This window comes from Macaca thibetana, chromosome 10 (assembly GCF_024542745.1).
Source record: "Macaca thibetana thibetana isolate TM-01 chromosome 10, ASM2454274v1, whole genome shotgun sequence".
Lineage (NCBI taxonomy): Eukaryota > Metazoa > Chordata > Mammalia > Primates > Cercopithecidae > Macaca > Macaca thibetana.
Window position 1 is genome coordinate 22876755 of NC_065587.1, and position 23169 is coordinate 22899923.

General features: G+C 46.4%; 1 protein-coding gene across 3 annotated transcripts in view; it reads left to right on the top strand.

Moving 5' to 3' along the window:
* Positions 1 to 23169, top strand: part of TTC28 (tetratricopeptide repeat domain 28) — a 723416-nt gene that overhangs the window by 659096 nt on the left and 41151 nt on the right. For all 3 annotated transcript variants that reach the window (XM_050806773.1, XM_050806774.1, XM_050806775.1), the window contains one exon: positions 16560 to 16700. In XM_050806773.1, the coding sequence (XP_050662730.1) occupies positions 16560 to 16700 (141 nt within the window). The remainder of the gene's footprint in view (positions 1 to 16559; positions 16701 to 23169) is intronic.

Here is a 23169-nt window from a genome sequence, read left to right on the forward strand (position 1 = left end):
TTATTAACTGTGGGACCCTGGACAAGTGCCTGAGCTCCTCTGAGTCTCCCTTTAGAGATATTTAACAAAGATAAGATCTACCTCCCAGCTGTACCCTTATAGCTGTCTCAGCTATAAGGATTCATGGTAATATGCAAGTAGGCCCTGACACTCAGTAATTGACTTCAGCTGTCATTAATAACGTGTCTCAACTCTGTTGCCCTTTAGGTTTGGAACTGGGGAACCCTACCAGATCAGAATGGGTACTTTATTTCAGAGGCCCAGTGAAGGGCCCAGAGCTACTCACCTGATAGAATGCTTTTCCCCACAGGCCCTTGCTCCTACACACACTCTTCACAGAACATGCACTCATAGATAGCTCTCATGTGCCAAGCCCACTGCACCCCCTCACACACCAGTGTGCTTGCACATACCCCTCATACAACACCCTTCACACACACTCATCTTGTGCCGTTACTACCACATACTGTAGACACCCCACCTTCACAGCTGCATATGCTTACCACCTCACATTATGCGTGTGTGCTCATACACCCCATGATTAAGTTCAGTGGGGCCATCGTGACCCCTTATACAGTCCCCAACCAGCTGGGAGAAGGGAAGGAATAGCCAGGTGCCATGGATTTGGGACCAGCCTCCAAGAGCACTGCACTAGTCCTCTGCTGCTCCAGAAACCTGGCCCCAAACCACCCCTGCTAAAATAAAATAAAGTAAATTTTAAATTCCTTTCTGTAACAGTTCCTCTTCTCTCTGGTCACCTCACAGGAAGAAAGTTTAAGATTCTAAAAAGGAAATGGAAGAAAGGTATTTTACAATTGCTGCAAAGCCACTGTTTACTTAAGGGTGCCGGTTTTGTTTTTCCAGTGACTGACTTGGTTCTCCTTGGGAGGGGACAGAACCTAACCTGTATGGTGGGATTTAAAACCATTTCACAGCTGTTCTGAAGGTGGTGTGCTGCTCCTGTGGTACATCTCCCAGGTGCAGGTGATGAAGTCAAGGAAGCCTTCGGGAGGCCTTATACAGCCACCCAGCCTGTGCTGAGCTCTGCTGTAGCAAAGACCTGATGCTAGCTCTTATGAGGATCAGAGACATGAGACAGGGTCTGTGCCTCCACATCTGTCCATGCAATTAGGGACAAAGATGGACAGACTGAAGGCTCCTTATAGTCTGGATCTTAAGGAGTTATTCACCTAGTAGGTGCTGCTGGAGGTGCAGGAGAAGGGAGAGCTCCCTTTTGGCCAGAGGTGTTCGGGGGAAACTTTTTAGAGGGGAAGGCATTTGAGCTTGTCTTGGAGGGACAGGCTTAATTTTCACATGCGTGGCAGGTCAGGGTTGATAGAGAAGGGAGAGTCTAGGTCAAGGGAATTGCCTAGGCAAGGCAGGGAGGTGGCCCACTGCAAGGTATGTTTGTGGAATGGAGAGTGCTTGGTTTGGATGAAGCACGCTTGTCTCAGGCAGTGATGGGAGATAAGATTTGAAAGCTAGACTGGTGCTAGATGACAGCAGTATTCACACCAGGCTCTGCACTGTCCTCTGGGTGGTGGACAGCATTTATGGACTCATGCAGTTAAGGCCTAATCAGTGTGCTGGTTCTTGGAAAATTAATTTGAAAGAATTTATGTCTTTTATCTTTATGCCATGTCTATGGTTTTGCTGTTTCTTAGCCCTGCCCTGGACCAGATATCCTACACTGCCATTCTAACTTGCTCCAATCCTGGCTCATTCTTCAACTCGTCTCAATTGCTGCTGCCTTTGAGAGGACATAAAGGGTCTCCCTGAACTAGGTGGCACCTCTCCCACACTAAAGCTCTGTGTCTCTCTGCATTGGACACTTGTTAGCTTCTGGCTTGTGCTAGAGGCATGTCTGTCTGCATTCCACTCCCCTCCAGGGCTGAGAATTTCTGAGGGAACAGACCCTGCCACTTGGTGGGATCTCTCATAGCATCTTGCACTTTACAGGGCCTCCAGGATATGTGGGTGAATGAGTACATTCCATTCTGGACACTTTAGCTTCCTCACCTTCTCTTCTTGGAGGCCAGGAGCCCAGTCAGGCATGGATTTACCCAAGCAGAAAAAAACCTCCTAGGCTGACAAGAATGGCTACCTGCCCCAGAGTTCTATTGCATGTGATGGTGGCTCTGAGTGCAAGGCCTCATTTTGAGGAGTGGGAAGGAGCAGGGCAGTTCTCTCCACAATTTTGAGCAACAGGCTTATTCCAGGAAAGGATCCAGGAAGAGGACAAGGTTGCCTCCCTTCCTCCATGCCTACAGGCAATATGATTTCCTGGACCAGAAGAAAAAACTGAGCCCAGGATATACTCTTATTATCAAATAAGTTATGAGGCCACTGAAATCCCTCTTCCGCTTCACTTGAATATGGTCATATGCAGCAGCCAGGGTTTGTTCCATTGTTGCCAAGGAGAAGAAAGCATCACACTCACCTGGGCCTGCTTTGGGCTGGAAGCCTGCTGAGGGTAATGGGACAGGCCCGCCTCCTCTGCCACCTACTTGACGCTATGGCAAGGGGATAGAGGGAGACGGGATCATTCTTGCTTGGCTACATGGCTTTGGGAACTTTGGGCCTGTTAGATGGTTAGAGTGGAATCTTGCTTTTTGTGGGCCCTTTAAGAGGGGCTCTGCAGCTTGTTGGACCTGGGTAGATGCATCTCTGGTCCTCCACTTTTCTTCTCAGCCCTTGGCGTCTGGTTGTGTACCTTCTATGGCCTCTCCAGGTGGCTTTACAGGACAGAACTCAAAATGAGCTTTGCCTGCTCTGCAGGAAACACTCTTGTATCCCTGACCCTGAACTCTAGCAGCATAGGCTATCCCCTCCCTAGCCTCACCCTCCTGGCAGGGCAGAAGCAGGGTGGGACAGTGAGACTCCACTCAGCAAGGGTCAGGCTTCAGTTCTCCAGGTCTCTCCCCTGACTTCAGAGGGCATATTACCAAGCTCTCTGAGTGGTACACCCTGTGAGGTACCATGACAACACCTCCTGTGAGGCTTGAGGTGGAAGATGGTGCCCCCTCACGCCTCTCCGAAAGGGGCTGAGATGGGGACTCATTGTATGGTGGTAACTACCTCCAAAGAAATCACCAGTTTCCTCATTCTCTTCTCTCTGGCCCTTCTCTGACCACTGTTCTAGGTGGAGACCCAAAATTCCTGAGACAGGTTCTCAAAGCCATTTCCTATGTGCATCTGGACATGGGGAGGTGAGGCAGAGTGCCTGTATCTGATATTTATTGCATTGACACCTCTGTTAAAGAGGTGCACACGCATATACAAACACACACATGCACATATATCCACATACAGCAATCATGCAGCCTATGTATATATCGCTATGTATACAGCCTATGTATTTGGCAGCCTATGTATACCATGGTAGTAGTGCTCACTTTGTGGGAGGAGAGAGGGGCTTTTACTTTTTTACTTGGTTACCTTGAGAATCAATTTTGAATAGTCATGTACCACATAATGACATTTTAGTCAACAACGTCATACACAATGGTGATCCTAAGAGATTATACTACCATATTACACTGTACCTTTTCTATGTTTAGATACACAAATACTTAACATCGTGTTATAGTTGCCTGTGGTATTCAGTACAATAACATGCTATACAGGTTTGTAGCCTAGGAGCAATAGGCTGGCAGCTTAGGTGTGTAGTAGGCTGTCTCAGCTAGGTTTGTGCACGTGCACTCTCTGATGCTCACACAGTGATGAAATTGCCTAATGATGTGTTTCTCAGAACATGTTCCTGTTATTAAATGGCATATGACTGTAGTTGCCACAAATATATTTTACTTTCAGAATTAAAAGAAAGTAGATTAAGTTACCACTATTTTTTTTCTAGCCTATGGCATTTTCACTAAGGCAACACACATTGCTACTAAATATTGGTACAGCCAAAAATTTCATTAAGTACTTTTAATAACAACACAATGACTGACAACTTTCATTTGTATAGTCTGCCTTTTAAAAAGAGCTTTCACATATGCTCTTGCTTGGGTCTCAAAACGATTCTTTATAGTTGGGATGACTTTCTTTTCGTTTTTGAGACAGAGCTTCGCTCTGTTGCCCAGGCTGGAGTACAGTGGTGCCTTCTCAGCTCGCTGCAACCTCCAGCTCCACCTCCTGCATTCAAGTAATTCTCCTATCTTTGCCTCCAGAGTAACTGGGATTACAGGCACGCGCCACCACACCCGGCTAATTTTTATGTTTTTAGTGGAGATGAGGTTTCACCAGGTTGGCCAGGCTGGTCTTGAACTCCTGACCTCAAGTGATCCACCTGCCTTGGCCTCCCAAAGTGCTGGGATTACAGACATGAGTCACCGCACTTGGCCGGTACGACTTTCTTTATTAGATATATCTGTATATGTGAGTGTGTATGTGTCTAATTCTTAGATAAAACACATTCACAGAATTCGAAAAAGAAAAATGTCCGTTGAGTTTACTGAGCACCTAGCAGGTGCCAGGTTCTATGTGATAGGTGTTATATACACTGACATTATTTCATTAATCCTACTATTATCTCTATTTTGTCTGTGAAGAAGAAAGATTTGCTTCCTCTGAGTCCCATAGGTGATGTCCAGAAGGAATGTGTCCTAGACTCCAGGCCTTGGGCTCTTTCTACTACAGGTTGAATCCCAAATTCAAAAATCCAAAATACTCCAGAATCCAAAACTTTCAGAGCGTCAGCATGAGTCTCAGAGGAAATGCTCATTGGAGCATGTCAGATTTCAGGTTTTTTAATTTGGGATGCTCAGCTGGTAAAAATTCCAAAATCCAGAAAGATCAAAAATTCAAAATACTTCTGGTCCCAAGCATTTCAGATAAGGATACTCAACCTATACTAGACAGCATTCATATTGGTTGAGTTGAGCCTTATTGATGTGATTAAACCTGATTGGTGGAGGAGAGGGTTTGAGAGTCACATCGTCAGGGGAAAACTCCATTGCCAACACTTTCTCGGCAAAGATTTCAAAAATAAAACACCAAGTAATGGGGCCTTCCAATCAATTACAGTCTTTGTGTATTCATACACACGGGCTGTTGAGCTAATGGAAGTGAAACCTTTTTATTTATTTGATCACTGTGTTTACTGAAAAAAGAAAAGCTAGGGGAAAACCTGTAATTCTCCTTTAACAAAGAAAAGCTAAGGGTAAATCTGTATTTCTCCTTTAACACTTAAGTATAGAATAGATAATTCCAGGCCATGAGATAAAAAGAATGTGTACAAAAAATGCTTCTGAGTTAAAAATGCACAATTGTTCTGGATCCCAGAGGCCAGAAGACTTTGTGTTTTTTTTTTTTTTTTAAGAAAATTCAGATGGTCTTAAGAAAGCGTTTCGGAAGAGAACTTTTATTCTTTCATCAGTTTAACAACCAAAGCACACATAATTCATTGATTGTTCATAGGTGTGTTTTGTGTTCATATGTGTATAGATTCTCGGCAGGTTAATGTAATCGTTTGCCTTCCGACCAACAGAAGGTTTTTTCTATAAATTACAACTGTTAGATAATAGTATAAATTATAGCCTTGAGAGGATACAGAGAAAAGCAATTTCTAGAGTGATGTACAAGAAGAGAAAGGAACTAAATCTAGCCTCATTCAAATATAAGCATTTCCAGAGAGACCAGTGAGTGTATGATAGTGACTGACCTTCTGATGAGAAACTGTTCATAGCCCCAGGCAGTGTCAACAGCAAATGCTGGAAGGGCCCCACTGCTAGCCCCTACAGAGGGTTTGAACTAGTGGATTTGACTTCAGAGACTGTGCTGGTGTTACCACATTTTCTCTGGCATGATATTGGGCCCCCTGGGAGGAATTTTCTGAGAAGAATGGCTTTCACTTGTCTCTACCCTCATGGATGGTTCTAGCACATCTTGCTCTGGTGTGCAGCTCATACTCTCTCTACCCACTGACCGTCCAACGTGCCCATAAGTTTGAATGATACCAGAGCAATTAGACAGCTGTGGCTTTGGGCAGTGAGGACACACAGGTCCCTGAGGACACTTCTCCGCCCTGCCCTTCCTCTCTCCCAACGACAATCCTCCCCAAACCTTGCTTAATCGAAAGGGGGATTTCTAATAAGGTTATATGGGTGAGGAGCCCCATGAAATCCAAGGCAAACTTGGAACACTAAAGGAAAGCTGTGGGAACCCCTAGGTTGTGGGAGGCAGTCTGGTTCTCATCACTGCTCAGCTGCTTTATTTGGCACCTCCTGCTGCAGACCTCCAGTTTGCAGCTGGAGGTGCAAACTGCTCTCTGCTCCTAATCCCAGAGTGGGAAAATAGCCACCTCGGATGGCTCCTGTGCTCACCCACAGCCTATAGAACTAGCCACAGGAAGTTACATTCAGCTCCCCTGAATTCCAGCACACAAATTTTGGGGAAAGGAATCTGATAGGCCAAGCTTAGGGCAGGAATACACATCTGATACAATCACCAGTGCAGGGAGGATGGTCACCATATGTGACTCTGTGAATCAGGGAGGCAATTTCTTTTTTTTTTTTTTTCCTTTTTTTGAGACAGAGTCTCGCTCTGTTACCCAGGCTGGAGTGCAGTGGCATTATCTCGGCTCACTGCAACCTCTGCCTCCTGGGTTCAAGCAGTTCTCTGCCTCAGCATCCCGAATAGCTGGTATTACAGGCGACCGCCATCACGCCTGGCTAATTTTTGTATTTTTAGTAGAGACGGGGTCTTACCATCTTGGCCAGGCTGATCTTGAACTCCTGACTTCATGATCCACCTGCCTTGGCCTCCCAAAGTGTTGGGATTACAGGCGTGAGCCACCGCGCTTGGCCCAGGGAGGCAATTTCTAGAAGTAGAATGTTTATGGTGGTCAGAGCTTGCTCCAAAGCTGTCTACTACACCGCCTCCTTCTCCTCATCCCCAATGTGTAGCCTGTATTCCTGATTTAAAGACTCACATCGCTTCTCTGTTTCTTGGGTTCTTCTCCTGTGTGAGACATCCCATAGAGTAGGATGTCTCCCAGCCTTTCTTTGCTATTCCTAAAAGGAAACCCAGGCTCTCTTTTCTTTTTCTTTCTTTCTTTCTTTCTTTCTTTCTTTCTTTCTTTCTTTCTTTCTTTCTTTCTTTCTTTCTTTCTTTCTTTCTTTTCTTTCTTTCTTTCTTTCTTTCTTTCTTTTCTTTCTTTTATTTAAGTTCTAGGGCACATGTGCACAGTATGCAGGTTTGTTACATAGGTATACATGTGCCATGTTGGTTTGCTGCACCCATCAACTCATCATTTACATTAGGTATTTCTCCTAATGCTATCCCTCCCCCAGTTCCCCACCCCCTGACAGGCCCCAGTGTATGATGTTCCCCACCCTGTGTCCATGTGTTCTTGTTGTTCAACTCCCACCTATGAGTGAAAATGTGCGGTGTTTGGTTTTCTGTCCTTGTGATAGTTTGCTCAGAATGATGGTTTCCAGCTTTATCCATGTCTCTGTAAAGGACATGAACTTATCCTTTTTTATGGCTGCATAGTATTCCATGGTGTATATGTGTCACATTTTCTTAATCCAGTCTATCATTGTTGGACATTTGGGTTGGTTCCAAGTCTTTGCTACTGTGAATAGTGCTGCAGTAAACATACATGTACATGTGTATTTATAGTAGCGTGATTTATAATCCTTTGCGTATATACCCAGTAATGGGATCACTGGGTCAAATGGTATTTCTAGTTGTGGATCCTTGAGGAATCGCCACACTGTCTTCCACAATGGTTGAACTAATTTACACTCCCACCAACAGTGTAAAAGCATTCCTATTTCTCCACATCCCCTCCAGTATCTGTTGTTTCCTGACTTTTTAATGATTGCCATTCTTACTGGCATAAGATGGTATCTCATTGTGGTTTTGATTTGCATTTTTCTAATGACCAGTAATGATGAGCATTTTTTCATATGTCTGTTGGCTGCATAAATGTCTTCTTTTGAGAAGTGTCTGTTCATATCCTTTGTCCACTTTTCGATGAGGTTGTTTGTTTTTTCTTGTAAATTTAAGTTCTTTGTAGATTCTGGATATTAGCCTTTTGTCAGATGGGTAGATTGCAAAGATTTTCTCCCATTGTGTAAGATGCCTGTTCACTTTGATGATAGTTTCTTTTGCTGTGCAGAATCTCTTTAGTTTAATTAGATCCCATTTGTCTATTTTGGCTTTTGTTGCCATTGCTTTTGGTGTTTTAGTCATGAAGTCCTTGCCCATGCCTATGTCCTGAATGGTTTTGCCCAGGTTTTCTTCTAGGGTTTTATGGTGTCATAAAGGTCTTTATGGTATCATAAAGGTTTTAAGGTCTTACATTTAAGTCTTTAATCCATTTTGAGTTAATTTTTGTATACGGTGTAAGGAAGGGATCCAGGTTCAGCTTTCTACATATGGCTGGCCAGTTTTCCCAGCACCATTTATTAAATAGTGAATCTTTTCCCCATTGCTTGTTTTTGTCAGGTTTGTCAAAGATCAGGTGGTTGTAGATATGTGGTGTTATTTCTGAGGGCTCTGTTCTGTTCCGTTGGTCTATATCTCTGTTTTGGTACCAGCACCATGCTGTTTTGGTTTTGTAGCCTTGCAGTATAGTTTGAAGTCAGGTAGCTTGATGACTCCAGTTTGTTCTTTTTGCTTAGGATCGTCTTGGCTATGCAGGCTCTTTTTTGGTTCCATATGAACTTTAAAGTAGTTTTTTCCAATTCTGTGAAGAAAGTCAGTGGTAGCTTGATGGGGATAGCATTGAACCTATAAATTAGCTTGGGCAGTATGGCCATTTTCATGATATTGATTCTTCCTATCCATGAGCATAGAATGTTCTTCCATTTGTTTGTGTCCTCCTTTATTTCATTGAGCAGTGGTTTGTAGTTCTCCTTGAAGAGGTCCTTCATATCCCTTGTAAGCTGGATTCCTAGGTATTTTATTCTCTTTGTAGTAATTGTGAATGGGAGTTCACTCAAGATTTGGCTCTCTGTCTATTATTGGTGTAGAGGAATGCTTGTGATTTTTGCACGTTGATTTTGTATCCTGAGACTTTGCTGAAGTTGCTTATCAGCTTAAGGAAATTTTGGGCTGAGACGATGGGGTTTTCTAAATATACAATCATGTCATCCTCAGAGACAATTTGACTTCCTCTTTTCCTAATTGAGTATCCTTTATTTCTTTCTCTTGCTTGACTGCCCTAGGCGAACTTCCAACACTATGTTGAATAGGAGTGGTGAGAGAGGGCATCCTTTTCTTGTGCCAGTTTTCTAAGGGAATGCTTCCAGTTTTTGCCCATTCAGTATGGTATTGGCTGTGGGTTTGTCATAAATAGCTCTTATTATTTTGAGATATGTTCCATCAGTACCTAGTTTATTGAGAGTTTTTAGCACGAAGGGCTGTTGAATTTTGTCGAAGGCCTTTTCTGCATCTGCTGAAATAATCATGTGGTTTTTGTCATTGGTTCTGTTTATGTGATGGATTACAATTATTGATTTACATATGTTGAACCAGCCTTGCATCCTAGGGATGAAGCCGACTTGATCATGGTGGATAAGCTTTTTGATGTGCTGCTGGATTCGGTTTGCCAGTATTTTATTGAGGATTTTCACATCGATGTTCATTAGGGATATTGGCCTAAAATTCTCTTTTTTTGTTGTCTCTACCACGCTTTGCTATCAGGACGATGCTGGCCTCATAAAATGAGTTAGGGAGAATTCCGTCTTTTTTTTTTTTTTCTTTTTGAGACAGAGTCTCGCTCTGTTGCCCAGGTTGGAGTGTGGTGGCCGGATCTCAGCTCACTGCAAGCTCCACCTCCCGGGTTTACGCCATTCTCCTGCCTCAGCCTCCCGAGTAGCTGGGACTACAGGTGCCCACCACCTCGTCTGGCTAGTTTTTTGTGTGTTTTTTTTTTTAGTAGAGACGGGGTTTCACTGGGTTAGCCAGGATGGTCTCGATTTCCTGACCTCGTGATCCACCCGTCTCAGCCTCCAAAAGTGCTGGGATTACCTCTTTTTCTATTGATTGAAATAGTTTCAGAAGGAATGGTACCAGCTCCTCTTCGTACCTCTGGTAGAATTCAGCTGTGAATTCGTCTGGTCCTGGACTTTTTTTGGTTGGTAGGCTATTAGTTATTGCCTCAATTTCAGAACCTGTTATTGATCTATTTAGGGATTCAACTTCTTCCTGGTTTAGTTTTGGGAGAGTGTATGTGTCCAGGAATTTATCCATTTCTTCTAGATTTTCTAGTTTATTTGCATAGAGGTGTTTATAGTATTCTCTCATGGTAGTTTGTATTTCTGTGGGATCGTGGTGATATCCCCTTTATCATTTTTTATTGCATCTACTTGATTCTTCTCTCTTTTCTTCTTTATTAGTCTTGCTAGTGGTCTATCTATTTTGTTGATCTTTTCAGAAAACCGGCTCCTGGATTCATTGATTTTTTGAAGGGTTTTTTGTTTCTCTATCTCCTTCAGTTCTGCTCTGATCTTAGTTATTTCTTACCTTCTGCTAGCTTTTGAATGTGTTTGCTCTTGCTTCTCTAGTTCTTTTCATTGTGATGTTAGGGTGTCGATTTTAGATTTCTCCTACTTTCTCTTGTGGTCATTTGGTGCTATAAATTTCCCTCTACACACTGCTTTAAATGTGTCCCAGAGATTCTGGTACGTTGTGTCTTTGCTCTCACTGGTTTCAAAGAACATCTTTATTTCTGCCTTCATTTCGTTGTGTACCCAGTAGTCATTCCGGAGCAGGTTGTTCAGTTTCCATGTAGTTATGCGGTTTTGAGTGAGTTTATTAATCCTGAGTTCTAATTTGATTGCACTGTGGTCTGAGAGACAGTTTGTTGTGATTTCTGTTCTTTTACATTTGCTGAGGAGTGTTTTACTACCAACTATGTGGTCAATTTTAGAATAAGTGTGATGTGGTGCTGAGAAGAGTGTATATTCTATTGATTTGGGGTGGAGAGTTCTCTAGATGTCTATTAGGTCCACTTGGTCCAGAGCTGAGTTCAAGTCCTGGATATCCTTGTTAACCTTCTGTCTCATTGATCTGTCTAATATTGACAGAGGGGTGTTAAAGTTTCCCATTATTATTGTGTGGGAGTCTAAGTCTCTTTGTAGGTCTCTAAGGACTTGCTTTATGAATCTGGATGCTCCTGTATTGGGTGCATATATATTTAGGATAGTTAGCTCTTCTTGTTGACTTGATCCCTTTACCATTTATGTAGTGGACCTTCTTTGTCTCTTTTGATCTTTGTTGGTTTAAAGTCTGTTTTATCAGAGACTAAGATTGCAACTAAATTGCTTTTTTTTTTAGTCCAGGCTCTTTTCATCTTAAAAGTTTACGAATTGTTAGTAAGAAAAAATAGACAGGAACTGGTAAGTAAGTCACATGGGAAAGTTTCAAAGGTCTCAGAAATCTTGAGTTCCCAAAAGTCTCATGTCTTCATTTTCTGGTGCTCTTGCTAAGTGGCTACTGGGAAAAATGGGTGGGCCTTTTCAGCTGTTGGCACATCAGCCCATGCAAAACCTAGTAAGTGTGCATGGTATTGTCATCTGTGCACCTTTTCAGATCTCCAAGATACCCTCTGCTTCCTGGTTGTAGAATCCCCAACATAGGGTACTGGCACAGTTAGACCTGGCCTCTCAGAATCAGAAGGCAAAAAAATGATTATAGGAAGTAGCTGCAAATGCACTAACTCTTGCTTTCTGAAGTTTTACCAATTGCAAAAAGATCCTCGCTTTGAAAAAAGGAGTGTTTTGCTGCCTTTGATCTGCTCCCATCAGGCATGGGGCCAGCGGTGTAGGAGCTGTCTCACTGCCCTGTGCACAGGAAACTGAAGATGGAGTTTCTCGCCTGTCGTTTCCAGCTTCAGGATTGCAATTGGTTGGTCTTTGGCAAGTAACTGGTTATCAGTGCACAAGAAGCCTGGAGCGGGGCGGGGAATGGAGACAGAATGAGGTAGTAAAAGGATGTTGAGACATAAATAAAAGTGTGCCTTGTGGAGCTTCAGTTGCAACTGTCAGGGGAATGACAGAGAGCAAGCATGTTCTTGGAGAGATCAGGTGGCCATGCTTGCAAATGAAAATCCTATCTGGAGCCTCTTGCCAAGCCATGTCCCCAAGAACAGGATGAGCTCTGGCACAGCTCTGAGATGCTTGATTCATGAGCCATTTCCATCTCTCTGGGGAAAGCTGCATGTGAACAGCATTTTGGAGCCTGCCTCTGGTGACGGCATGATTTATATTCCCCAGAGCAGGCAGGATCTGGGCTTCTCACAGAGTCCCTGGAACAGATGCTAGCAGGGCAGGTAGGTACCATGAAGCAGCTACTGCCTGTCTCTGGACTGCTCCCTCTCTCCAGCTCCCCTCTCAGCCCTCGCCAGGAGGTATACCTTGCTGCCCTCTGCTTAAGCCAGCTTGTACTGACTTTGACCTTTTGCCCTCACTGTTCTCCATGACCATAATGATCCAGACCTCAACCTTCTACCTGACTCCAGGCAAAAGACTAGGGTCAGGTCCAGGCAGGACTCTGGCTGATGGGCAAGTGCCAAGTCAGGCCCCTGGAACAAGAACAGAGTCCTCTTTTACCCTCCAGAGTCCAGGAGTAGAAAGGGCCCAAGAAGGATGTCTGAGCCAGAATCCTCATGCCTAGAGAGCCACGAAGGAAGGAGAAATCGAGTGTGTGGCCAAGTCTGGAGGGCAAGACAGGTAGGCAGGGCCAAGGGTCCAGAGCTGGTTAGGCAGGAGTGGAATGTAAGCAGACTGGGAAGAAAGACAGGCGGAATCTTAGCTTTTGGTGCCTCCCTAGCTTGCCAGTGCTGAGCAGCTGGTGGGCCAGGAGTGCCCTCCTTTTCCACTCTTCCTGTCTTGCCACCCGGCTCACGTGCCCTCTCTCCCTCGAGTTATCCTCTGCTGAGCTATGACTGCCAGTTTTGTCTGCAAAGCCAATGTGTCTCTATTGTTTCTTCGTTTCAGATCATGGCCATCAGAATAGTGGCTAAAATCAGGCTGTAAGACTAAATGCTTTAGGGGCTCTTTCTGCACAGCCACTGTTTGTTTATTCACATTCTCATATTCATTCCCTCCTCCTCTCTTTCTTTTCTTGCTCTCTCCCCTGCTTATCCTGTACTGATTGCTCATTCAATCTCTCTATATACATACATGTGCTACTATGTAGTAATTTATTTTTCATGTTGCAGAGATTAGTGTGCCTATCTAGCAGCTTCTCAGGGCAGAAGTGTTCTTCCTTTGAGTAATCCCAGCCCCGGCTGAGTGTCTTGGATGTACTGGTTGCACAGTGAATTTTTGAGGATTGGTCAGGCTAATGACCTCATCAATGAGTGAGGGGCACCAAAGCTTATCTTACTTTCCTGACTTCCTCCCAGGATTTGGTAATAGGATTTATTTTGTTTTTTAAATTAACATTCAGTATATATCAGTCAGTATCAAAGCAAGAATAAGAAACCACACAATAATTTGAACAGAGATTGGAGTAAAAGGGATTGGCTAGTAATAAGGAAGAACTAAAGGATATTAGTCATACCAGATAGTACGCACCTTGAAGGCAGCTATAATGTGACTCTCATCTATTTAGCCCTTATAATTCTTACACATGGTTCCCACCCAGTAATTATTGTTGAAGCAATATGGATTGAATCAGGGCCTATGGTGACCAGATGTGCCATCTCTAGAAAGTCACTCAGAGAAATGGGTGCAGGAGAGTGAGTGTGCTGTGAGAACTGGTAGCAAGGCACTAGGGACTCCTACTATATAGATATGAGGCTTGTTTTGTAAATGGGAGATCCCTTTATCTATGACATCGCCTGTTTATTTTTCCCTTCAGTGTTAATACTTTGAAGGGTCAGGAAATAGGAAACAACCCCATTAAGCAGGAGATACTGAGGGCTCAGTCTGTGGCTGACAGTAAGAACAGAATTGCAAGATAATGGAGGCTGATACAGGTCCCAGGCAATTCTTCTCCCCTTTGCAAAGTGCTGAATGACAAGCCGATTTCTCAGCTCCAAGCAGGCAGTTGCATTCAGATGATAAATGTGTCCCTGGACAGAGGAGCTCGTTGAGTAATATTTACCAGGGTCTCTGTGAAGGGCCTTCAGCTCCCAAAGGAGCCTTTCAAGTCTTCACCTGCTTGCCTGTTCAGCTGACGTCCACCAGGCAGTGAGAGGAATAAAAGCTGTCCAACATGATGGAAGCTTGGTGATTTGTTTCGATCCTAGAAGTTTCCTGGTTTCTCCTAATTGCTATATTCAGCCCCTCCCTGTCGAAGTCAAACCCCAGGAGAGAAGCATGGAGTCTGTGAGAAGCTTAGAGCCTTTTAGGGGGAGGGGGAGGGAGGTCAGTGAGTGCCACAGATCTGAGCTGGACTCAGACTCAGCTCTACCACCTAATTAATACTTTTTAGCCCAGTTCCTTGGATTCTCCGAACCTCTGTCACCTTAGATATAAGACAGAGATAATAAGACCTACCTCACAGAGTTGTCATAGAGATAAAATTAAATCTGTGTAAAAATACTTGGCACATTGTAAAATTCTCTCCAGCATAGGTCATTCATTCATTCAGCAATTCCCCACTGCATAGCTGCTGCATGCCAGGTACTGCACTATGGTTAAAGAGCCAGTTCCAGACTGTGAAGGCTGGGAACAAAAGCAGGCCAATAGCCAGGACTTTACCAGTCATCAGTGTGGTTCTGAGATAATTACTAGATGTTTTTATCTGGGTTTTCCAGAGAAACAGAACCAATAAAAGATCACACACACACACACACACAACACGTAGATATAAATAGGATGTGCTTGTATGTATATTTATTTATTTTTATAAAGAGATAAAGGAAACTTATTATAAGGAATTCGTTCATGTGGTTATGGAGACTGAGAAGCCCCAGGATCTGCTGCAGCAAGCTGGAGACCCAGGAAAGCCAGTGGTGTAAGTTTCAGTTCAAGTCCAAGCCTGAAGGCAAAAGATTGATGCCTTAGGTTGGTGACAGCACAGAAAGAGCACATTTTCTCTTTCTCTACTTTTTTGCTCTATCCAGGCCTTCAATGGATAAGCAGATGCGGCCCACTCACGCTGGGGAGGGCAGTCTACTTTACTCAGTCTACCAGCTTAAACGGTAATCTCATCTAGAAATGCCTTCACAAACATACCCCAAATAATGTTTAACCAAATATCTGGGCACCCTGCAGCCCAGTCACGTTGACATAAATTTAGCCCTTACACCAGGGTTGGTGTTCACATAGAGCATTCAAGTTTGCATAGCAGCTTTACATGCCATGTCTCATTTGCCCCCCAGAATGAGCTGGTGAGGGGCTTATTTCCCTTCTCTGTCACAGGTGTCACCAGCTTGGCCATTTGAAGTGGGTCATGTTTGCCTTAAACCCAAATCTCTATGCACCAAGCCTTATTCCTCTTAGCGACAGGTGGTCTGCGCCTTTCCAGAGTCCCACCTGCTTAGCACATGAGGGGCTAGTGACTGACTGCTGCCTGCAGTGCCCTGGTGCCCTCCACTTCTTTATGCCAGTCCTTAGCAGGAAGGTCTGAAAGTAGTTTTCCTGTGGGCGAGGTATCAGTAAGCATCTCAGCAAAGCATCTCAGCAAAGTCTGAATGTGTTCCTGATGCCTAGGATAGGTGAGGGCTCAACATAGACATGCGCCTTTGTGAGCCTCAGTTGGTTGGGAGGCATGGTGTGGCATGGAGGAGGATGACTGCAGGCCGGCAGTGCTTCCACAGACACATTAGCCACGGCCTGGCTGTCCGTGTCTCATCAGGGCACAGTGCATGGCTTTTACATTTATTAAGCCTTTTGCCATTTTAATCATGCTGATGAATCAAGGTACTCCTGGGTATTTTTGTTTACTTAAAACACATTGTGAGATGTTCTGTTAAAGGCTGTCATAGGGGAAATATGAATTTATTAATTAAAAAATGGTCACCTCCTCATGCTGAGCTTGGAAAATGGGCCAAATCAGCAGCAGTTCTCACGTTTGCGTTTCCAGCAGTGCCTGCCCTACTAGCATTGCAGCCACTTGTCAGCATGTTTGTCCCCTCATCTGGAAAATGCCATTTTAGGCTGCATGTCCCCCTTGCCTAGGACAGTACTCAACACGATGTAGGTACTTAGTTACTGTTTCTGAAATGGACTGGACTGCAGCTTGTGCAGGGAGGATTGCCTCACAGCTGCACTTGCCTCAGCTCTACTCTGGGAAGAGTGTGTGGCCAGCCCATCACAGACAGCACCTCACCTAGTCTGTCATGCATATGCCAGATGCTTGGAATACAATTCTTATTCAGGCACAGCTCCTGCCTGTAGAGAGTTCACAGCAGAGTGGGGGGTGACAGCCCATAAACAACCAACCAGAGTTCATCTGGAGAAGCAGTGGACAAAAGAAGTTCAGGAAGAGGGCCTCAGGGACACTGAGGAGGGAGTAGGGTAATGCTGACATCTGGAGGCAATGGTACTAGAGGATCGTTTGGTGACAGAATGGCACAGGACCTCAGAGCTGACTTCCATAGCTCAGCGCTTCCTGTCTCTGATTGGCTTTTTCTGCAATTTTTCCTGCAGGGCCTGTGCCAGCAGTGAGACAGAGAGTGAAGCGGGAGACATCATGGACCAGCAATTTGAAGAGATGAACAACAAACTCAACTCGGTCACTGACCCCACTGGCTTTCTGCGGATGGTTCGCCGCAATAACCTCTTTAACAGGTGCGTGTAGGGTGCTTTCCCTAGGTCCAGTGCAGGGCAGGGTGCTCTGAGCACAGATAATGTGCTTTTAGTGGATGTTCCTTCCGGCTGGTTAGGCTTCTGGCTCATGTCATGCATTTGCAGCAGCAAGCGTGATGCTTCCACAGTCCCATGCCCGTCAGAGCCTCTGCTTCACAGCAGCATCTCCAGCTCAAGTGAGAAAACAGTGACAGGCTTGACGTGACAACCCTCATTTGGCTGGGATGGGAGTCCCAGGGGACAGTCGGCTGCTTCTTCACATAGCCTCAGAGCTGACTTTCCAAACATCAAGCAGAAGCCAGAGTAACTTCACATACTTCTTTGCTAGCTTCTGCAGGTAACTCGTGGGTACCTGCATTGACTTCCTGGCCTGAGATTCAGGGAGGTCAGGGAGAGTGAGAATGCTGGTGCTGTTGGAAGGAGAAACTGGGCCTAGGAATGCACTCATCCAGACCCAGGCTCACCCATCTGTGCCAAGACCTCAGTTCCCTGTCACTTGACCAAATAGTTCTTAATGGCTTTAAGATGAATCGAGTTTGAAATTTCCAAGCCAGCACACCTCTTCATCTTTTTCTTAGGAGTGATACCCGAGCTGGGTCCAGGTAAACAGAGCAGACAGTTGGGGTTGAGGGACACCTGTCCCACTGTGTTTGGTTGCCTGGCAACAACCTAGGAGTACATTTTGATAGACCTCTTTGGAAAGACATCACAGACTCCCTAGGTCCCTGCCACAGCCTGAGGGCCTGCCTTTAAAGGGCAGCTGGTTGACCCTAGAACACAGGTGGGAAGTGACTATGCACTGGGTGGGAGGCAGTCTCTCTGCTTGGCAGCCCTGCTGTGCAGGGCATTGTGTGCCCTGTCTGTTCCTACTCCAGGCCCTGGTTTCCTCTCATTATTGTGCTGTCAGAGTGACAAATGTGTGTTGACTTTCCCAGGGCTGAGTTGAGTGGGAAGGGAGCCAAGGACAGGGGATGTAGGAGCTGGCAGCCTGGTTGTAAGGAGGCCAGAACTTCAAGCTAGTTCACGCCTAGTTCCTTCTTCCCAGCCACCTTCACAGGTGTCCCTTATGGCTTTTGGTTTCATGTAGGGATCCACCAGGTTTGCGGAGGCCTGGGATTGGGCCTGGATGCATGTTCTTGCTCTGCCAACTTCTCAGCCAGTGAAGGCAGGTGACACCTCTGCCAGGTGATGCAAGCTGTGGTGATAAACTAGAGTGTGAAGAGCTCAGAGTGCAGCCTCTGGCCTTGCCACACCAGCTGTAGGACACTAGGAGGCAGTTTCACCTCTGTCAGTCTCAGTCTCGTCATCTGTGAAATGGGGATGGCTTCTTACCCTGCAGGGTTCCTGTAATGTGGGAATAATGGAGCCAATGTATAAATAACACACTGACCGACTTAATATGTGGAAGACACTGTACAACTGGTGGGTTTCTGTTGTTTTGAATAAAGTGGGAAGAATAGTGCTAAACTTAAATTCTTAACGTGGGTAGAGAAACTTTGGAAGGGATGAGATGTCTATGTGCCTATGCAGCAGCTATTGGCCACCTTGGGTTGTAGCTTCCCCCATCCTTCTTCCCTTCCTACCTCAAGTCCTTCACATGAGAGAGCTGCCAAAGCAGGCGGTCAGGCATCCATGGTGACCTGCTTGCAGACACTCTAGCAGTCAGGAACCAGTTCCCCCAGGACCTCAGCTCTATGGAAGAAAAGGGTCGAGCCAGGTATATCTAGGGCCCTAGGTAATCAACCCTGGGCTTTGGGTTGGTGTGCATTTTGAATGGTGGAGTGCACATTTTGGAAAGATGGTTTCTGTCCTTTGGAGCAGCCCTGCAATAACTCCAGTGAGCACAGTACTGTAGATTAATTTGTTGGTTCACTTATACAACACAATCTCCGTCCCCAGCCAGGCTGAGTATTGTGCCCAGCCCTGAGGACTGAGTGGGGAGCAGCAAGGCCCACAGCCCTGAGCTTGCACCCAGCTCCATTGGCAAGGTCTGACCCAACCCAGTCCCACCCTCAGAAAAGCAAAGGAGTTGAAGGGGTCTCTGCAGACTCTTCCAATCCCGACCCTTTGGATGAGGGAAATAGCCGGCATTCTTCTCACTTCAATGCAGTGAGCCCTTAAGGCCCAGGTAAGTTTGCAACACTGCGTGTTCTCTAGTGCCTCTCTCAGAAGCCAGGAAGCGGGGTTCTGGCCTTCATCCACAAGAGAGTGGAGCTGCAGCTGAGGGAACCATGGAGGCAAAGGTATCCCTGTTAAAACAGTGCAAACTTCCCTCACATCTTATAGCTCAGCACACATAGGCCAGAGAGGAGGGAGGTCTGCCCATGAACGGGTGCCAAAACATGCCTTGCAGCTTTCCTGCCAGCCTGTCCCTGCTCTGCTGTGGGGTTCCAGGCCTCCCTCTCTGTCCCACATATGGCCAGGGATCTGGGCTAAGAGGTGCACTGGCTTGTGACTGAACAGAGCAGCTAGAAGTGGCGTTTCTGCAGATTGCTGATAGTGGCTAGCATTTGCAGAGTGCTCGTACCCTGGAGCCAACAGAGGTGACATGGAAGCAACCGTGTGTGTAGGGCCTTGTGTGCTGGAGCAGTAAGGGCTCCTCTCTCCAGGGGCTCTCTAGCTCAGTGATTTTATGGATTCCTTGGCCCCTTTGTTCCTGGGTGGTTTGCTGGACTGATTTGGCAGTGAGGCCACTGTAGCTAATGCAAGTCAAGTGCGACTTGGCTTTAGGTTTTTCTCCCTTGCCACTTCAGGAATTGGTCTTTGTTCTGCTGTCATTTTTGAGGTCTCTGCAATCACTATTTTTCTTCTTGCCTATTGGCAGAAAACACATTTGCATTTTGAACTCAGGGTAAGCACCACTATTGAATGAAAAACAAAGACCCTTCTCTTGGGTAGCACCCTGACCTTGGTGTGAGCCCCAGAGGGCAGAGTAGCAGCCCTATCCTTTGGGAGTGACGCTGAGGACTGGTAGGCCAGCACATGCATGTAAGTGTCTGTGTGTGGGTGGGGGGAGGTTCTGTGGGAATGTATGTAAGTATTTGTGTGTGCAGAGTTGTATTTGTATGTGTGTGTTTGTGTGTGGTATGTATATATGGTATGTGTGTATGTGACTGGACCTGGGGCAGTCAGCAGATCACATTTGCTGTAGAAAAGAGAAGGAAGAACAGGACAGGCTTTTGACTGCATCCTGGATCCTGGACTACACGGAGTGCCTTGGTATTAAGTAAGGTGCACCCATCCAGAGTCATTTAGGGCCAGTACCCCAGAGAAGTTTCCTGACTTCTGTAAGCCACCATTGGTACAACAAGCATCCTAGGTCTTTAATTTTCCACATTATATCTGTGTGTGACACAGTGTGGAGAGGGACTTTCTTATTGTCCAGAGAGCAGTGACTAGAGCCAAAACAGAGGACAAAGAAGTAAGTCTCCTTATTCTAAAGAGAGGAGCACAACAGGGCCAGAGCCCACCCTCAGGTCTCTGCAACTTCCCTCTAGTGCCCTGTGACACACTCCCGGTCTCTCACAGAAGACTGGACAAGGAATAAGCAAGAGAGAACCTCAGCTTGGTTGGGGGTCCTTCTAGAGAATCGCCAGCAAAAACTGGGGTCCTGCTAGATGAGGAAAGAGGCATCTCCATCCCATGGGCCCAACCTCCATGACTATAGAACAGGGAGAAAAGAAAGTAGGGAGAATGCTAGGTGGGAGTGGGATGGCCACAGTGCTCAGCGTGCCCACATTTCACGTGGCATGGGTGTGTGTGTGTGTGTCACGCTGGGTGGGTCACATGGGCCTAGCACCTTACTGGTTCCCCACCCAGGAGACTGTCTGCTGGGCAGGGACCTCAGCCACACGTTACAGAGTGTGCAGCCAGTGGCAGAGGGGAGGGGTTCTGGGGGAGCCAGAGCTGGCTGCCATGTTGAGGGGTGCAGAGGAAGCCCTCCAGAGCGTTTGCCTGCCCCCTTCCCCCTCTGCCCTCAACACCTGAGGGTCAGGCCCTGAAAGTGGAGAGGCAGTAGTGCTCCCAGAGCCTATGCTGCCCTCCAAATCCATGTGTGAAAGCCTGGCCTGCAGTGGAGGTGGGAGGGAATGCAGTGACTGTAATACACAGGACGATTTCCTAAAGGCATGGGGAAGAAAGTGTCAGCAGGACAGTGGAGAGCGGTGACTGGAAAGGAGAGCCGTCTCCACAAGACCAGCCTGGCCAGTAAGCTGAGACCTGGCACACGTGCGTCCTGCTGTGTGTGCCTGTGCATGGATGTGTAGTTGTAGTTCTTTTTTTGTTTAGAGACAGCGTCATACTCTGTCACCCAGGCTGGGTTATAGTGGTGCCATCATAAATAACTGCAGCCTCAAACTCCTGGGCTCAAGCAGTCCTCCTGCCTGAGCCTCCTGAGTAGCCGGGACCACAGGTGCACACCACCTCATCCAGTTAATTTAAAAAATTTTTTTTTTGTAGAGACAGGGTCTTGCTATTTGGCCCAGGCTGGCTCAAGTAATCCTCTCACCGTGGCCTCCCAAAATGCTGGGATCACAGATGTGAGTCTCCGTGCCTGGCCAGGCTGTGGTTCTTTATGAACATACATGAGGGCCACCCTGCTTTAGGGCCGTACAGAAGTGTGCTGCAGCAGTGCTGCAAAAGCCCAGTGTAGGCCAGTGATCTGCTGATCACTGTCTTCCTAGGTCTAGGCCTTTGTCTGTGGTGAGACACACAGTGCAGAGGAGAAATCTTGGGCTCTGGGGCTAGCCAGACCTTGATTTGAAACCTGGCTCTGCCCTTTGTTAAAGTGACCTTCAACTTTTTACATTTGCTTACTGATAGAGTTGTTACTAGGACGCAATAAGAGTAATGATGACTAGATCGATCCTGCTGTGTAGTAAGTAGTTTCTTTCTCTCCCCACTTTGAGTCTGAGGTTTCTATGGCACCAAAGGCTCTTTTTTTAGGGGTGAATCAACTACTCAAAAGATCCAAAAGATCAAATCGCCACCAAGAAACTGATAGATTGATGCTTCTTCCTGCTACAACCTCTCTCAGGGCCACTGGAAACACTTTGAATAAATGCAGAGGGATGACCCAATCTGCTATCAGCTACAGCTATAGCCCTGGCTTTGAACCCTCAAGATTGCATACCCAGCTTTCTGGCTGGGGTCCTGCATCCCTGTCCCCTGCTCCTTGTTGGTGCCTCTTTGGCTTCTGGCCCCAATAAGGAGCTGAGTGTTCTCTCCACCTCTGACCTCCAGGTCATCTGTGCCACATTAAATGTAGGCATGCACAGCATGCCATGGCTGCCATCCACCCATATTCACCTCACTGTGACCATTCTGGGCAAGGATCTTCCCTGCCAACAGCTGCTGCAGCTGTTGGTTCCAGTCACCAGGCTTTGGGCAGGAGCCTCTGTCCTGTCCCTGCCTATCTTGATGCCTATCAACAGCCTCAAACAGTTGCTGGTGCTCCGCAAGGTGAATTGCCCCAAGTCTGCCCGCTTGTCAGTGGCAGAGATGAAATCTGCCCCTCACTGGATGTGACTTTGTCCCTCACACTGATCCCGTTACCACCCACCTGGGACAGGCTGACGGTCATCGCTGTCTTCCCCTCTGGCTGGGGCGCGGTTTTGTTTGTGTCCTTCTCTCGACAGGAATCACAGGAGCTCCAGTGGAGTTAGGTGGAAGTGTGGAGCTTGGCATCTGAGTACTTCACAGTCCCACCCTGCCATTCTTCCCATTTCCTATTCCATTTTCATCCCACCCTCTGTCCTAACCCAAAGGAACCCCAGACCTGCCCATTCACATCTCAGGGTCTTCACCTGGGCATGGGGACATGGCCAAAGAGGGCTTTCCCCTGAGGCACTGTGTCAAACACAGCATCTTTCACGAATCCATCCTGGATTGCCCCTACTGGAAATCATTTCTCCCTTCTCTAAAACTTCCTGGTGCTTTATCTGTGGGTAGGGAGCCACAACCTTGCACCTTGCATTCGTCACCTGTGTCCATGCCCTCTCCCCTCCCAGGCTGTGCATTTGCCCAAGGCTCAGTCGCTTCTGATTTATCTCTGTATCACCCAAGGAGCCTAGCAGGGTGCCGTGTGTTAGGTAGGTACAAGCACAGAAGGAAAGAAGGAAGGAAGGAAGGGAGGGAGGGAGGGAAAGAGGGAAGGAGGAAGGGAGGGAATTAAGTAACTATAGCAACAATAGCAACGATGATAATGACAGCAGTGTGTGTCTGCTTATTACTTCCCAGCACTCAGCACTGTGCTAAGTGCTTTACATGTGTTATCTTAGTCAATCCCTGCAGCAACCATGAGGGGTACTAAGGCTTAGAGATGTTAAGTTAGTTGCCCAGGATCTCACAGCTAGAAAATGACAGAGCCAGCATTAGGAGCCAGGTCTTCCAGACTCCAAAGACAATGTTCTAGCCCCACAGGCCTTCATCCATCTAACTCCCTTGCCAAGTG